This window comes from Saccostrea cucullata, unplaced genomic scaffold (assembly GCF_032062105.1).
Source record: "Saccostrea cucullata isolate Sc308-1 unplaced genomic scaffold, CSIRO_AGI_Scuc_v1 ctg11402, whole genome shotgun sequence".
Taxonomy (NCBI): domain Eukaryota; kingdom Metazoa; phylum Mollusca; class Bivalvia; order Ostreida; family Ostreidae; genus Saccostrea; species Saccostrea cuccullata.
In genome coordinates, this window is record NW_026923387.1 from 2,562 (window position 1) to 21,100 (window position 18,539).

General features: G+C 33.6%; 1 protein-coding gene across 2 annotated transcripts; it reads left to right on the forward strand.

The window, feature by feature from the left end:
* The first annotated feature begins 1,900 nt into the window (after window positions 1-1,900).
* On the forward strand, window positions 1,901-14,292 carry LOC134263890 (uncharacterized). 2 transcript variants are annotated; one of them, XM_062746250.1, is made up of 9 exons: window positions 1,901-1,968; window positions 2,437-2,494; window positions 3,602-3,688; window positions 4,053-4,109; window positions 6,719-6,778; window positions 12,529-12,675; window positions 12,838-12,989; window positions 13,082-13,223; window positions 13,669-14,292. In XM_062746250.1, exons 3-9 carry the CDS (start codon window positions 3,625-3,627, stop codon window positions 13,869-13,871), a joined length of 825 nt encoding a protein of 274 aa, XP_062602234.1. In that variant the 5' UTR covers window positions 1,901-1,968; window positions 2,437-2,494; window positions 3,602-3,624; the 3' UTR covers window positions 13,872-14,292. The 2 variants fall into 2 exon arrangements, with proteins under 2 accessions (XP_062602234.1, XP_062602235.1); XM_062746251.1 differs by lacking the exons at window positions 1,901-1,968; window positions 2,437-2,494 and having other exon boundaries at window positions 3,577-3,688.
* The last annotated feature ends 4,247 nt before the right edge of the window (window positions 14,293-18,539 follow it).

Genomic DNA, 18,539 nt, shown 5'->3' on the forward strand with positions numbered 1-18,539 from the left:
GTTGAAAGATTTTTCTGAGTTTTATATTTCTTTGCATGTGAGTTAGTTTTTATGACAAGAACAGCTCAATTGTCAGAAATGGTCAAATCTCGGTAACAGAATAGATGGATAAGAATATCCTTTCCAAAAATAAGCATGGCGACCATTAAATCACAAATCTTCTGTCTCGGGAGAGACCTTTATTCAAGGTGGATAGAGAAAGGGTGCCTTCAACCTTTATTCAAGGTGGATAGAGAAAGGGTGCCTTCTTTTTATCATATCTAATATGTTTAAAATTTACGATATCTTAGGTATTTAATAATTATATTATTGTTAAAATATTCAAATATTTTTCAAAGTGTAAATTGAAGGTCTTTGATAGCAAATTGCTTAATTAAAAACACATATCTATTCAAACTTGCTTTCACTGGGCAAGATGACAGATATCATTTTTAACCATCTGCCTTTCCTCACTAAAACGATCAATCCAATCATTAATTCAATTTATAGAAACTCATTTATCTTAATAAACTGCTACAAATTATCATTTGATACTGCAGAGGGATTTCTCAGTTATACAATAAATTGTACAGTCGTTTGTTGAACGAGTTCGACTGACAACCATTTTTCGTCACAAGTGACCTACATAGTGACGTCATTTTAACATAGTGACGTCATAAACAAGGAGAAAAACTTTATTCAGCATTTGCTATTTATAGATCGTGTGAATGGCTATGTGTGTACCGAATTTCATTCTAATCTGATTTTTGGTTTTGTAGATATAGAGATAGTCGCGAACTTTTTGATCACCCCTCATAGTATTTCAAAGGCCTACATGTATTTCATTATTTTACAAAACCATTGTTTGTGTTGCAACATTTCAACCTCTTTACAATGCCTTAACTTTTGAATGGTGAAAGCTAGGGCTTTTGTTTATCATCCGTGCAGACTTGTATTTGACCTACGTTTTTTTAATCTTCAGCGTTGCTTCTAACTTTTGAACGGTTAGTGCTTGGTCTTACATCTTCCTTGTGAGAAAAACTTTTCAAATATAATTTATACCTATAATTCTTGGCCTTATCTTTGGATTACGACATGTTTTTTGAAAAAAAAAAGCTTAATCTTTGGCCATATTTTTGAATGGTCAGTGCTACAGCTTTCATATTTCACACATGTATTCCTTGTGGAAATCCTTGTTTGGGTATGAAAATTTTTGAACTCTTGATTTACAGTTGAAAAAAACTAACCTACATTTTAAAAAAAAAACTTAAAATTTGATTTGATCGAGCTTTAAAATGTGGCATTATTGAACACACCCCGTTTAGAATATTTATGACGTCTTTATAGATAAAGCAGTTGGCTTTTCCCCATGATTAGTTAGTTTTTAAATAAGTAAACTAAACAGACATTTTGTACAAATATTTATCATGCACTTTGTTATCTCATTCGTCCTGTCTTTTTCCTTGAAAATGCTTGTTACAATTTCAGTCAACTTCCTTTGTATTTTCAGTAGCAATCCAAAATAACTAAATGTATACAGATGTTTAAAAAGAAATATTACAGGTTAAAAGTACATAAAATTCCAGGAGAGATAAATATGTATGTGTTTCTTGATATAACGTAGAATGCTACTTTAGGCATGGAATATCCTACTTGCGTTTTAATTTTTCATGGTTTTAACCTGGAATATTGACAGTAGATATGAAAGGTAAGCAAAATGTTACTGATATCAAATATCACTCAGAAATAAATATATACCCGGTATACTCTAAATTGAACTCTGAGAAATTAGTGATGATCAAATGTAGCCTTTTTACATGTAAAAATGTGTTAACTATATTAATTAAACATAGTAATTGATTCGTATGTTTCTTCTTACATACGCCTTTAGAGACAAAAATGTGGATGAAATATTTGATATTTCTTTTTTCTATTTTCTAAAAATTCCCTTGGTGACGTCAACGATGGTTTGCATGTTTTTCGGAATAGGTAATTATTTTTTTTATCAGTAGATCATATTTTCAAAATTAATGAGCAAATAGTTCTATTGATTAATATTGATAACATACCATCATATTTAGGGTGCCGTTGTGCTACTAAATAGGTCGTCCATTTAAATCTGAAGGAGGTCAAATATTTCAATGATAAAACAGTTCCATGGGAATTTAACTCAATCCGATTTTTATCAATACTAGTATATTTGACTACATTTAGTTTATGAGCATTATAATAATAATGAAAGGTCCATTGACTACTTACTGGACATAATTTGAGACATAGAACACATGGAGCAAAATTAATTGCCTCCTATCCTGTAGAAAAACTTTCAGAAAGCCTTATTGACAAAAAGGTATTATCGTCGTCTCTTTTTTTTTTGTATGTTACGACTTCAATTTTCGTGTTTATTGAATAGTTTACATATCAATTTTCATGAATTATATGGCTTAAATCTTGTAGCTTGCATTGATGACAACTAAATGACAGTGCAACGGAGTTGACATCTATGTTAAACATGGTAAGAATGTGTTTTTCAAATAGAACAGAATTTTCACATTTATACTTTTCTTTAAAATGCTGTATCTTAAAGCTTAAAATATTTTCCTCAACCGTGCTAAAGTTTTCTCTCTCTCTCTCGTGCCAATATTTTTAGCGTAAATTGCCTGTAAATGATACAGTTGAAATTCGCTATCACGAACACTGATACATCGAATGTCATGAATAAAACATACAGAAATAACATACAGTGTTCAAGATCAAAAGTCAATAAAACAAAACAAAATTGAAGCAGAAACAAGAGGCCCACGGGCCTTATAGCTCACCTGAGTATCTTGTAACAACTTTCCAACAATTGAATTGGCTCGTGTATTAAATGAAAGGCCATGAAATTCAAAATTTTGCAAGACGAACTATTGCTTATCATAACTATACACTTAGCTAGCTTACTTTGGTTACTTAATACCCAGAGGTAGATCAGATTAACAAAGAGAAAATGCATTTCCACTTTATGACCAATTTCAAAGATTTTGAAATATCTTACGGTATAAGGGCGAAGCTAATAGTAAAAGATAAAAAGCAGTTATGTTCTAAATTCACCAGTTCAAACGAACATAAATTATTTATAAATAAAAACTCAAAACACCAATATAAAGGATGAGCTCGCATGCGCGAGTGCAACAGCTTTTTAATTTTACAATCGTTATAACATTAAATAAATCTTCGTCACATACAAGTAATCACCCCGTTCTACAAAAGAGAAACGATAAGTTATTGAACACATTCATGAAAAGAAAAACCATACAAAATAATATACTTGGGGAGGGGTGGGGGGGGGGGGGTCTGTTGCACTTAAGGCAGCGAAACTTCGAATGACTTAAAAAACCCTTAATACAACCCAATACGACGTATACATGCCTAGCATGATTTTAACCTACAGAACCGCGAATCTTAAAACCAATCGATCTTCGATACAGCCACGCCCCCAAATTCCGTAAACAAACCAACGTGTTTACCGTAACTTTTATAAATATATATCTATTAACGTATTTTAAATGGATGTACGTGATTGTTTGTTTTTTTTTATGCTCTTTGAAACATTATAATGCCTTCCATATTCTGTTTGTAGTAAAACTGAACATTGGTCAGAAAATGCTCCTACGAGTTTTTCAGCTGTCTTTTTTCGCATCATTAGTTGATTTCGTCTCAGGTTTTGGTAAGAATTTATCATTTTATTTATTCAGTTTTTTTAACAAGAATGATTTAGCGAAATTAGTCATATTTTGGTAGTGTATAGAACGGTAGTAAAATAATTAAAATAACAATATACAATTGTTATTAACGGTGAAAAATAAGTGAGAAGTTTTTATTTATTTTTTCAAGCAGGTTTGTTCTTCTAACTGGGTCATCAATTTACTATTTTTACTTATTTTAATGTATATAAAATAATAGAATAATTAGAACAGGCCAACTAAGTCAGCTAGTATAAGAAAGAACAATCAATCTCTACTTTACTTCACAATCAATACTTTACTTTAAAATGTACTTTTCTGTGTAAGTACTAGATCATGTATTTGCAGAAGAGCCAACGAAATGTATCATCATACAGGACAAGCAAGCGCTTAAACTACCCAAGGGTTTGATTTATTTTTTTATGTGTTTGTGTATGTTTTATGAATATAAATGAAAAAAGTATTCTTTAAATGGAGTTATTTATGAAACATTTGAAATGCTAGACATTAATAATTTAAGAGTTTTTTATGGAACGCCATCACTGCCTTATAGCATACAACTATGCATTTATTATGTCAATTTATCATTACATGATGTGAACATATCTTTACGTTATGTCCATTTTTTATGAGATGATGTAAATATATCTTAACATCATGTCAATGCTGCATTACATAAAGTAAATACATCCTTTCATTATGTCAGCACTTCATAACTTGAAGTAAAAAATTCATTATATGAAGTGATAATGTGTTTACATTGTGTTAAAACTTTCTTGGATGAAATGAATTTTTCTTTACATCATTTCATTTCTTTAAAATATGAGGTCAAAACTGCATTACGTCAAGTAAATTGTGTTTTATAATGAAACTTATCATTACACGAAGTCAAAAGCCCATTCCTTTTTCAGAATGTATATTTCTATTATATCAAAGCATTATTACGTGATATGGATTTATCTTTATTTTACGGCGAGAGTATCATGATATGAGGTGAACACATCTTACCTTTATGTCAGTGCTTTATTATGTGGTGTAAAAAGTGTATAACATAATGTGAACATATCTTTATATTATATCAATACTTTATTACATTATGTCAAAACTCCATTCCGTGATGTGGATATATAATTATGTTATGTCAACTTTTTCTTATGTGATTTAAAAATATCTTTATATTGTGTTAACTCTTTATCGTGTTGATTCCAAAAGTTCATTACCTGATGTTAAAAAACATTTACATTATCTAAAAGCTGTATATCTAATATATAATGAATGTTGACGACCGTGATTTAATGAGTAAGAAGGGGGGGGGGGGGGTCCTGATTGATTAGGACAAATTACAGGCACATAATATCACCCCCCCCCCTCTTTTCCCAGACATAACTTTACTATAGAAAATGTAATGTTCATTGAAACTGTACAGCCCCCACCCCCACTTTTTGTTGAAGTATAATCCACTAAGGGTATTGTAATATATCTGGAAAAAAATAGGACTGATCGAAGTTGGACCCCTCTCTCCGAAACAGCATTTTCGGGCTTGGACTTTTTTTTTTCTTGGCTTGTCAAGTTTTTTCGGGTAAATGATTTTTTTTCCGGCTGACCTCCTCTTTCAAAAAAAAGATTGTACGTCACTGGAGTTAGTAATTTTTTTTAATCATTCCAGGGCCAGAATTCTATTACAAAAATATACCAGTCGCTCATCTAAATCAATTGAATATGCCTTAGTAAGCATGCATGGGCACATATCAGTGGCAGATATGGGAATCTTGAAACAAGGGGGACGGTATATGGTTGGAGACCAAGGGCGGAAAGCGGAGAAGCTCTCAGGCTTAATAGTTTTATAGAAAAAAAGTTTTCAACTTAATTCAGCTAAGCTTATTGTGAAACTAATGCAATGTCCTTCAAAGTTTAAGACTTTTATTAAAAAAAAAAGAATCAAAATAAAAAGAAAAAAATTATTGCTGCACGACTCATAATATTTGATTTATTTAATTATGAGATTAAAGTAAACACCACTGAATTTCGACGTGACTTTAATCCACAGTCGCAGTGTTAATGCTTTGCACGTCAGTCATTCAAATCGCTGAGAATCTCTTCTACGACAGTTTTTCTCCCGCCATTTTTAGTGCTTGCGGAACGCGGAAAATACGTTATGCTCATATAAAGGCCGAGGATACCCGTGTTCGCATAACGTAATAGTGAATCGACATAATGTAGAAGAGTGCGCACAGTATGGCATGAGCTTTTCACATCAGTTAATAAAAACTAAGATCGCATGAAAAGTTAACATAACGAAATGCAAGTCGACGAAATATAATTGTAGTATGTGTAAATGTCATAAAGAGTTGATATAATGTAAAGGAAAGTTAATACGATGCAATAATAGTGTGGGTTAATGTCATAAAGAGTTGACATAATGTAATGGAAGGTTGACACAATGCAATAGTAGAGTGGGTTAATGTCATAAAGAGTTGACATAATGTAATGGAAGGTTGACACAATGCAACAGTAGTGTGGGTTAATGTCATAAAGAGTTGACATAATGTAATGGAAGGTTGACACAATGCAATAGTAGAGTGGGTTAATGTCATAAAGAGTTGACATAATGTAATGGAAGGTTGACACAATGCAACAGTAGTGTGGGTTAATGTCATAAAGAGTTGACATAATGTAATGGAAGGTTGACACAATGCAACAGTAGTGTGGGTTAATGTCATAAAGAGTTGACATAATGTAATGGAAGGTTGACACAATGCAATAGTAGAGTGGGTTAATGTCATAAAGAGTTGACATAATGTAATGGAAGGTTGACACAATGCAACAGTAGTGTGGGTTAATGTCATAAAGAGTTGACATAATGTAATGGAAGGTTGACACAATGCAATAGTAGTGTTCTGCTATAAGGCAGTGACGGCGTTCCATAGTTTTTTAAGAGTTTAATTTTATTTGTTAATTGTACATTCATATTCAAAGAAAAAACTTTCACCTAATTTCTTAATTTCCTCTCAAAGTTCCAGAATTTCTTACAAAAAACAAAGACGTCTGTCGTCATGGAAGCGCTAACTGGCAGGGTGAGTATTATTTTGTCGGGAGGTTTCAAAAAAAGGTTGTTTTTTTTTCATATTCCTCACCCCACAACTATAGTTCTGTCAGACACTTTATAACGGATGACGTCAATTTGAAATACATAATAGGAACCTTTAATCATAAATTTTAAAAGAGTCAAAATTTAGGGAACCCCTATACATGTGTATCTATCAAATGGCGTCATGATTTCATAAATATATTGGATTCTGAAGACGATTACAAAACATGAAACAAACCTTCTATCCTTCTGGGTTCAGTAAATCAGAAGTGAAAAAAAATGTTAGAATACAGAGTAAGAATACCCTGGGTCCGCCGTCATAAAACATACTTCAGTCTGAGAAAACTCTCAAGTCTGAACATTTTCTCAAATCCAAAATTCTCAGACTCAGCTCAGCGGCTGTCATAAAAACGCTGAGAAAAATAAAAATTCCTTAAACTCTGTTTTATTCTAAAATTTTCAGGTGAGTAATTCTCAAGACGTGAGTTGAGAATTTTTTTGAGAATTCTCAAAGTTTTATGACGGCGGACCCTGGTCCCTGCTGATAAAGCTGGTAACATTTAAACAACACTGCCTTTGTTTGTAAGGCGCATTGTTTAAAATTATATCTTTGATTGATTGATTGATTGTATATTGTTTAACGTCCCTCTCGAGAATTTTTCACTCATATGGAGACGCCACCATTTGCCAGTGGAGAGCTGCAAATTTTGTCCTTTACTCGGCACTCAGGGCCATTGAGCAGTGAGGGATCTTTTTCGTGCCAGCACCTTCTGCGACACGGGACCTCGGTTTATACGGTCTCATCCGAAGGACCGGTCTCCATGTCCCGCAGTGGGATTCGAACCCGCGACGTAAGGATTGACTCCTTACTTCGCGACTCTGAAGCAGACGCTTATATCTTAGAAGAACAGGGAAGAACAGGGATTTAATTGTACTAGTGGTAATTCAACTTGTATCCAGAGCTCCCTCTCTAAAGATTGGTTGTTGTATATTGTTTAACGTCCCTCTCGTGAATTTTTCACTCATATGAAGACGCCACTACTTGCCTGTCGAGAGCTGCAAATTTTGTCCTATACTCGGCACTTAAGGCCATTAAGCAAGGAAAGATCTTTAGTGCCAGCACCTACTGCGACACGGGACCTCGATTTATACGGTCTCATCTGAGGGACCGGTCTCCACGTCACACAGTGGTATTTGAACCCGCGACGTAAGGATCAACATTGTTTTATGGACTTTGAGATTGAATACTGTTCGTTCTCTCCATATCCTCTTCCTTACTTCGTGACTCTAGAGCAGACGCTTTTACCACTGCGATACGCGGGCGACTAATGAAATGGAATTCTGATATCTAAATTGGATCCCAAAACTTCACAAAAAAAGATACATAGAGGGTTCCAGTAAATGTTCTATCAAGCCTTCTTCTTTACTTCTCACAGTTGTGAAAGAGAAACTACAGGATTACTGTGCAAAAATATATTCGAGAAGTGGTGTAAATCAGACGTTGATATATACTTAAAATTCAAAGGATCTTTTGTAAATTTGAAATCACATATTTTACCAAAACTATAACAGCATAAAAATTGACAACTTATCGACTTTAATATATATATATATATATATATATATATATATATATATATATATATATATATATATATATATATATAAAGCACTAAAAAACCAACAACACTGTATATCCTAACTGTCGGATCTACCAAGTAGATACAAGGTCACGGATGGAAATTTATATAAAGCACTATAAATGACCAACGACAGGAACAATAAAAATTGTCAAATTTTCGGGACGCCCTGTCCCTTCCTCGGGACAAAGAAAAAAGTTAAAAAGTCATAAGAACAAAGGAAAAAGAGAAACAAAAACAACTAGCACTACTACTAAACTACTAAACACTAGATATTTACATACTTAATTACATGTTGAATTGGAAATTTTTAAGAACACTAATAAAGAAAGAAATAAGGACCGCTATGAAATACGTCCGGTCTATCGGGAATACTCATGTGAAGTGCGATTTTCATAATTGAACGGATTAACTATGCTGATTAATTACGACAATCAGTAAATCGTACATTGTTTCATTCTCTCAAAATGGCGTAACTTTACTTAATAAAGAATAATCAAAGAAAAATAATATAGCAGGGATATTTAAACATATGAATTATGATCCATTATAAATTTTGAAATATTTAAGGATTTATTACCGGGAAAAAATAATTAACAAAGGCGTAAGCAATAAATAGTTATGTGGGTTGTTCGAGAGTTGGTGACGCAAATTAACTGTAGAGTTTACACTAAATTGAGAGAATAATCTTGTTTAGTATCATCAGGAATTGGGTCTAGTTTACGTTCATTCTGGTGAAGTCATTCAGTTTGTTAATACCATTAGGGCGGAATGACTTCAATCTGTGCATCCAGAACTTTTCTTTGTTTTTTCTCTGAGCATCTGTCCATCTTGGGTTATGGTCAATCACCACTACTGTCATGTCCTCCCATTTCTGACCCTCAAGGTTGAAATGTTCCCCAACGGGTTCATTGAGTTTTTTTAGTCCTAATGGTCGAACGGTGGTTATTGACTCTCCTGCGGAGATCTCCTGTTTCACCAATATACTGTTTGGAGCAAACTTTGCAACTGATGAGATAAATGCAGTTGTCAGTATGACAGGACAGATTCCCTAGTATTTTGTAGCTGCGGCCTGTAACAGGGCTGTTAAAACTGTCCGTGTCAGTGCTGTGCTTACAAAGAAGACATCTTCTGTCAGAGCAAGTTTTAAAGCCCCCGTTAGGTAATGGGTTATCCAGTCTGGTTCTGTCTTCATGGGCAGACTGGAACGCAACTTGTTACTTCAAGCACCATTTAGGCCCCATAGCTGGTTGCGTTTCATTGACGATATAGAGATGAAGTGGGTGGAATGTCGCGAGAGCCTCGAGGCATTCATTACGTTTGCCAACACCTTTCATCAGTCGATCAAATTTACAGTAGACGTATCTAATTCGAAAAACGTATTCCTCGATACTACATCTACCCTGATTGATGGTGAAATCGAATTCAGTCTCCACACTAAACCCACTGACTCCCATCTATATCTTATGCCCTCTAGCTGTCATCCCCCACACACTTTTAAGGGAGTGCCTAAGGGTCTAGCCACCAGAATTCGACGCATCTGTTCGTCCCCTGCTTTATATCAGGAGCAAAGTGGTCTTCTTAAGTCCCACTTATGCAAAAGAGGCTACAATGCCCGCACCGTACAAACAGCTATTGATGAGATGGCGGGACATGACAGGCAAAACCTATTACGCTACAAGGAGAAAGACAATAGCGGCAGGGTCCCTCTGGTAACCACATACCATCCCGTCCTTAAGAACCTTAGCGGTATCCTTCAAAAAAACCTACCAATTCTCCATTCAAACAAACGAATGGCAGAGGTCTTTAAGGAACCCCAATTGGCTGCATACAGACGCCCAAGGAACCTAAAGGACATGGTAGTAAGAACCAGACTGATAACCCATTACCTAACGGGGGCTTTAAAACTTGCTCTGACAGAAGATGTCTTCTTTGTAAGCACAGCACTGACACGGACAGTTTTAACAGCCCTGTTACAGGCCGCAGCTACAAAATACTAGGGAATCTGTCCTGTCATACTGACAACTGCATTTATCTCATCAGTTGCAAAGTTTGCTCCAAACAGTATATTGGTGAAACAGGAGATCTCCGCAGGAGAGTCAATAACCACCGTTCGACCATTAGGACTAAAAAACTCAATGAACCCGTTGGGGAACATTTCAACCTTGAGGGTCACAAATGGGAGGACATGACTGTAGTGGTGATTGACCATAACCCAAGATGGACAGATGCTCAGAGAAAAAACAAAGAAAAGTTCTGGATGCACAGATTGAAGTCATTCCGCCCTAATGGTATTAACAAACTGAATGACTTCACCAGAATGAACGTAAACTAGACCCAATTCCTGATGATACTAAACAAGATTATTCTCTCAATTTAGTGTAAACTCTACAGTTAATTTGCGTCACCAACTCTCGAACAACCCACATAACTATTTATTGCTTACGCCTTTGTTAATTATTTTTTCCCGGTAATAAATCCTTAAATATTTCAAAATTTATAATGGATCATAATTCATATGTTTAAATATCCCTGCTATATTATTTTTCTTTGATTATCCTTTATTAAGTAAAGTTACGCCATTTTGAGAGAATGAAACAATGTACGATTTACTGATTGTCGTAATTAATTAGCATAATTAATTCGTTCAATTATGAAAATCGCACTTCACCCGAGTATACCCGATAGACCGGACGCATTTCATAGCGGTCCGGGTTTCTTTCTTTATTAGTGTTCTTAAAAAATTCCAATTCAACATGTAATTAAGTATGTAAATATCTAGTAGTTTAGTAGTAGTGCTAGTTGTTTTTATTTCTCTTTTTCCTTTGTTCTTATGACTTTTTAACTTTTTTCTTTGTCCTGAGGAAGGGACAGGGCGTCTCGAAAATTTGACAATTTTTATTGTTCGTGTCGTTGGTCATTTTTAGTGCTTTATATATATATATATATATATATTTATCTCATACGTGTTGGTGATACAGGCCGTTGGATAAACTTATGCTTTATCAACGGGTAGATGCTTTATCAATAGCACTTCCGGTTTTGACACGAACCCTCGCTTCAAGATTTTATTTTATTGAAACTTTTATTTGTGAAAATTGTTGCCCTTATAAAATGAATGATAAAGGGTAGCAATATCGTTAAAAGCAAGATGTCAAAGAAGTGTCTTATTTTATCAAGGAACCCGTTGGCTATTTGAAGACAGATGTTACCCCCCCCCCCCCCCCTCTTAGATCGTTTTCGGAGAAAGTAAAGCCTACATGTACCAGTTAAGTTGTTGTTATAAGACTCCTTTGACATTTTTAACAATGCTTTCTTATATTATACTACGTATGCCTACCTAGTAATGTAGGTGTAACTTACCATGGATCAGCAAACAATCTAGACAAAGTCTAGGCCCCTAGCCTTGCCTAGCACGATTTGTACTGTCATCGTAAAAAGAGTTGATTTTCACGATCCCCATAGTCCTAACAACTTTCAGTCAGAAGTTCGTTTGATGTAAAGCTCTAGCAATTTTCACATGATGTTTTCAAAGACACAGATAGCAAATATTCTAAATTTTGAACTCGATCTACTTTCTCTCGACGCATGTAAACATCAACGGTGCTACGTCATCAAGTTATACGTCATCAATTTGATTTTGGCAGTCATTCATGTACTTTCGCAGGGGAAGTCTCAAAGTTTTGTTAAAACGAAAGTCGTATGAGATAAATAGAACATCTATAATTGTGTGATTTGATATTGGCTTTATCTAACTCGTTGAAATGGTGTATATTCGTTTGGTAAGCCTCATGAATATATATACCATTTCAACTCGTTGGATAAAGCCAATATCAAATCACACAATATAGATATCCTCTATATATATATATATATATATATATATATATATATATATATATATATATATATATATATATATATATATATATATAAGAATGAGATTCATGATTTCAAATTATTTTTGTTACAATTTTTTTGCTATTTGTGCCATTTTTTTACGACCAGAATGAAAAAGGGAACCATTCCAACCCAAATATTATTTCATGTTTTTAATCTTGGCATTCTGACAAATATTTTCATATATTTCACAAAGGGCAAGAAAGTTTACAGTGTGGAACCGGTAGAGTATACATCACACCAGAGTGTGTCTGTACCTATCATAATGTATGGGAAGCAATGTACCATGAACATACCTCATGTCCTGCCAACGAGAAATCAGACAGTGTCCTGCTCCTTAAATGTAAGTTATTAACAAAAATATTCTGATTTCAATAAAAACCAAGTGCTTGTGTAGATATCCTCTTTAAATTAGAGTTCATTGGAATCCGTTGATAACTACACTGTATAAGATTTTTCTTTACCAGTTTCTCAATGATATTTTTTTCCTCTTTTTATTCTCCAGGCTCAGACTGTGAAAAATATAGTCTTAATAATACGGGTCCGTGTATAAATGGAGGAATTCTGAATTGTGAAAATGATGCATTGGCGCCAGATATTCAATGTGATTGTCCAAATGGTTATTCTGGGATGTTTTGTGAGAATGAAATGCAGAAGGTATTTCAGTTTCATTAACCATGTTAAAAACAATGATATCTTAAAGATTCATATGTAATAGACTTTAAGACATTGTTTACTTTCACACATAGGTGACAAGAGTATGTAACAGAACGCTAAATAAAGATGGTTTACAAAACTGTGATAGTACTAAAAAGGAATGCATTACGTATAGCGAAAAGAAGCATTATATGTTTAAGTGTAATGAAATTTTACCTATCGGGGAAGAAAAGGGTACGTATTTACAATAAATTGATAAAATAATGCTAAAGTGATGATGTTCTTAAAATTGTATTTTAAAAGTAACTTTGGTCTTATAGGTAATTTCAAATTCTAAAGAAGAATATTTTCAAACACCTTCAATATCATTGACTTAAAATTTGTCATAATAACGTTGCTTGTTTGACTTGACAACGAGCACACGGCGGGTGTGACCGGTCGGCAGGGGATGCTCACTCCTCCATGGCACCTGATTCCACCTCTGATGTTTCGGAGGTCCGTGTTTGCTCTGCTCTGATTTTGTATATTGTTTAATGGACTTTGAGATTGAATACTGTTCGTTATCTCCATATCCTTCTTGATGGTGTAAGAATTAAGATTAGTAATAATGAAAAATGGTTCATAATGTAGAATCAATTAGTAATTTATAGCGACCGAATGTTTTATGTTTTATCTACAGATTTACCCTTATGTAACAATACAGAAACAGTTACTGAGGCCAAGCTCTCTTCATCGAAATCTACAGATTCAACAATCTCATTTCTGGAAGACGACCGCAATAAACCAAGCAAAGATTTGACTTCAGGGACTAATGGAATGTTATCCAGTTTGTTGTTAATATTTTTAACAAACCAAGGTTTTTATTTTCTGTTTAAATCATAATTGTATATCCTATTATTATATATTTTATACTTCATTTTATAAAAAATATATTCTTATCATTTACTTTACATGCAGAAGTGATTTTATTATCAATCAGTATTGACAATTTATCATTTTGCACTGTGTAATATCATAGTTTTATCTGAACTCTGTGAAAACCGACATTTCGAGTTTCGATTTCTATGCAAATAATAATGATCTCAGTGAATTTTAATATTCATTGTACAAAATTCAATAATTCAAAATGTAAAACATGACGTGTAAATGGATTACCCAAATTGATTAAAATCTCAGAACCAGGTCAACTATCATCCGCTATTGAGGTTTGAAATTTTTTTTATAATAATTTGGACATGAAATGTACGATCAAAGTTCTAAGAATTGTCAAAAATTGATTCCTTTGAATAAAATATTTGAATTATTTAGTTCACTATTGTTATGAACAAAAGAGTTCTGTTAAAGTTTGATACATGTAATGATTTTCTTTGGGTTTCTTTGTGTATGTGTGTTTTCAGATTTTTTTTTTTGTTTTTTTTTTCTTTGAAAGGCTGTACTAAGACATTTAATGATGCAATAATCATTTTAATCAATTTTATAACGTGCGTTGCATGTGCCACTGGTAATCAAAATGCAGTGAAAAGCGTCGATAAGTAATCAAATATTAAGGTTCAATTTAATGAATAACTACATGAGAATAAAAACATGCATTATTTACCTTCTTGCTGGTATTCCTTTGTCTATTTATGCTATCATATGCTCGCATATTTATTATATTTTTATTTAAATTCTTGTAAATACCAGACTTTTCTATGCAATATTTTAACTGTGAAATATCATGCATATTAGTCATAGATTACATTATATGTTCTATGTATGAGTAGTTTCTAAAAAGAGGTAAGTTACAAACAAATTGATATAACAAGAATATTAACATTCTTGTTAAAAGTCTTCATTTCGAAGTTCTATGGTCAATGCAATAACTTTGTCAGCAAATACAATTTATCATTCAGTCAAATGCATTGACGTTTTTCATGCATATCATTAGGTATAATTTGCACACTGAATTGTTAATGGAATTTCTCCGATGTTTCCCGATCTTGACAAGGACAACATTCTAACCAGTAGTTTTTCGGACTTTGCACTTTGCACCGAAATTACCTGAATATTCTGGACATGTATTTGAAATAGTAAAATGTATCCTTTTTTCTCTTAAAGACTAGAAAGTAAATTATATTAGTATGCAATAAATATTAATATTGTTTTCTGTAAAAAAGATAAAAGTTCAGGAAGCAAACAGGATGCATAAGGCCGATGTATTTGTCTTTCATAGCTACATAACAATAAAACGAGAGAATATAAAATACCAGTCTTCACCACTTTTATCTTTAAAAAAAAACATAGAAGTACAAAATTATACCCCTCCCCTCCCATATGATTATAATGGCAAAGTAAATGTTTTGCTATGAGAGGCCCAGGAAATAAGAGTCAGATGAAAAAGAAAAATAGAAGGTGCACAATGGCAGTAAGTTATAAAGAACCTATAAAAGTATCGTTGAATTTTTTCAGTGGTACAGGAGGAATTGCGGAATAGAAAATGGATATTCCTCAATATGATAGAAAGAATAGTAGTGTCCATGTTTTGCTATGGGAAACCCAAAATATGTGTCTTATCAAAAAGTAAAATAGGAGGTCATAATGACACAATGTAACAAAGATTTTATAAAATTTTACTCGGTGGTATAAGAGGAGTTGAGGAGAAGTGATGGGTACCCAAAGACATTACGGACGGAGGTGTGGTCAGTGATAAACTGTAAATCCCGGCCTTTCAAGCGAAGGATATGACAATTTATCTCTCCTTGTTAAATCGATATGCGCGAGCATAATTTACAGTTGCAAGACACTTACAAATAAGATGCTAAAAAAAGTAATCTCGAAAATCATATCTTAACTCATCATATTCTACCGGTATGAATTCTATGATGGAAATAGACTTGTTTGCAGGTGGATTGTTTTTATGTAAATACTTGAGCCATTAATTCATTATTCATTTATTTATATCTACGGATTCTTCGTTTATTCGATCTTGATTAGGGGTTTAAAATTACACGCATGACCGATCCCAAGGGATGCTTACTCTTGCATGGTAACAGATCCAAGTTTTATGTTTGTTCAATCGGACGCTTACTATCCATGTATTGACTTTTAATAACTAGTCCTTTGCTTTTGATACAACCATCAATGTTTTCAATGTCTAGTGTCCAATCTAGTCTATTTCTATATAGTTTGATTGGACTATTCAGCATGATTACACTTTTTCATGTTCTAATTTTACGTCTTAGTTAAGATCATAATGCATAGACAAATAAAAATTTCATTTCAAAGTTATTTATCTCAAACATATCACATCAATAAGCTGCGCTTAATTGAAACATCCAACCTCTGTATCCCACCAATACAGAAAAAAAACAAGTGTCATTCAATTGTATCAATTATACAAAGGTATGAATAAAACTCCGATTAAAATCGAAAAAACAAATTTAGACAGCGATAAAGAGATTTCTTTTGTACTTTTTACAACAAGGATGATTAAACATCAGAGAAATACCAATCACAGCAAAATACTTCATTCTTTTTTTTTCATCACGAATTATCAATTCCACTCCTTTGAGCCAATGACCACTAAAAACGAATATGTAAGGCAGTAAACGTTGACGTGTATGGGGAACGAGCTAGCGGTAGTTATCAACATCTATTTCTCATTAACTGTTGGAAATATACTTGTCCACATAAAGAATATATAAAACTGTATGTACTAGGTCGTAAAATCAATAAATTAGAGATACCACCTCTTCGTGAAAAATGTGCACATGTTATATCTACTGTAGTATGAGCTGATGCCTCAAAAATATAGATCGTGTTAAAAACTTTTTAAATAATATAATTGTTTGTTTGCTGTTTAGCGCCCCTCTCCAGAATTTTTCACTCATATGGAGTCGCCACCACTTGCCAGTGGAAGGCTGCAAATTTTGACCTATGCTCGGCACTTAGGGCCATTGAGCAGGGAGGGATTCCTTTTTCGTGCCAGCACCTACTGCGAAAGGGGACTTCGTTTTATACAGTTAATTATTAAATGATGATGGTAAATCTTATGGAGGAAGCATATTCACCAATTTACTTATCTTATATCCATCTGTTAAAGGGACATGGACACAGTTTCAACTGATTTTTTTAAAACCAATTATAATGTTCACAATTCCTAATTAAGGCAATTCAATGATCAGCAAAAATTTGAATATCATTTGTTGATTTACAAAGAAGATACCGAACTTAAAATTCTTCAAAATGTAAACAAGACTCGTGCTTTGTTTTTGTTTACATATAGAAAATATCATTTATAACAGAACAAGATTCAATAAATCACTAGATGTGTCTAATAATATTTAGAATTAAGTTCTTTATTAAAGAATCTGCTCTGAACGAATATATATAAACATATTTAACCTATGTAAACAAAAACATGACACAAGTCCTGTTTACATAAGAAAGGTTTGGAGCTCTAAATCAGTCTTGTATCTCGACAACTAAAATTCAATTTTTTAAGTTTTTGCAAATTTTTATGCAGACTGGAACACACACTGGAGTGTACTTTGGACAAGCTGACGTACACACTTTGGAACAGGACAAGTTACAGAGTATTCAACTTACTCTTACTCGTACCCCCCCCCCCCAAGCCTCCGGATTAGTTTGTGATAAAAGATACCACAGAGTCTGAGACATCCGTTTAATATTTAGATATTTTACTTAAAAAAGACGTTCATGGCAATCTAACAACCAAACTCTATGAAAAACGTGATGACTTTTTTTCAATAGTCAACTTCCCTTCCTTATGCAGCAATATACTAGTACCTTCATCCTCTGCATACGGAGTTTATATATCTGAATTTATTCGATACGCAAGAACATGTTTTACGTATGAGCAATTTCTAAAACGAGATAAATTATTGACAAACAAGTTGATGAAACAAGAATTTCAGCAGTTTCGTTAAAAGTCATTCTATGGTCGAAACACTGACCTTGTCAGCAAATACAATTTATCAAATGACAAGTAATAATTTGAGTCAAGTACTGACTGACGTATTTTATACAACTTGTAAGACCATTATTTATACACTAAATTAACAACGGACTTTTTCCGATATTTCCCGATCATGGCAAGGAGCAAAGAGCGGGTGTGACCGGTCGGCAGGGGGTGCTAACTCCTTCATGGTACCTGACCCCATATCTGAAGTTTTGGAGATCCGTGTTTGCTCTGCTCCTACTGAGTATTTTGTATTGTTATAGACTTTTGATCTTGAATACTGTTGCATTATGTCCATTCTTATGTCAATTCGCTATATCCCAATGAACTTGAGATAGATAAAACTACAAAATCTGACACATCTGTTTAATATTTGGATATTTTAGCGGGGAGAAACGTGATTTTATCGCAACAACAAAATTTGATAATACATGAAGGATATGGAGACAACGAACAGCACTCAATCTCAAAGTCCATAAAACAATACAAAACAAAAATAAGAGCAGAGCAAACACAGATCTCCGAAACATCAGAGGTGGGATCAGGTGCTATGGAGGAGTGAGCATCTCCTGCCGACGTGTGCTTCTTGT

What these genes read in the sequence shown, in the direction of transcription:
- LOC134263890 (XM_062746250.1), top strand. Translation starts at nt 3,625, where the DNA reads ATGCTCCTACGAGTTTTTCAGCTGTCTTTTTTCGCATCATTAGTTGAT. An exon ending in AGCGCTTAAACTACCCAAGG is followed by an intron (nt 4,110 to 6,718) that starts GTTTGATTTATT and finishes TTCCTCTCAAAG; the next exon opens with TTCCAGAATTTCTTACAAAA. An exon ending in TGGAAGCGCTAACTGGCAGG is followed by an intron (nt 6,779 to 12,528) that starts GTGAGTATTATT and finishes TATTTCACAAAG; the next exon opens with GGCAAGAAAGTTTACAGTGT.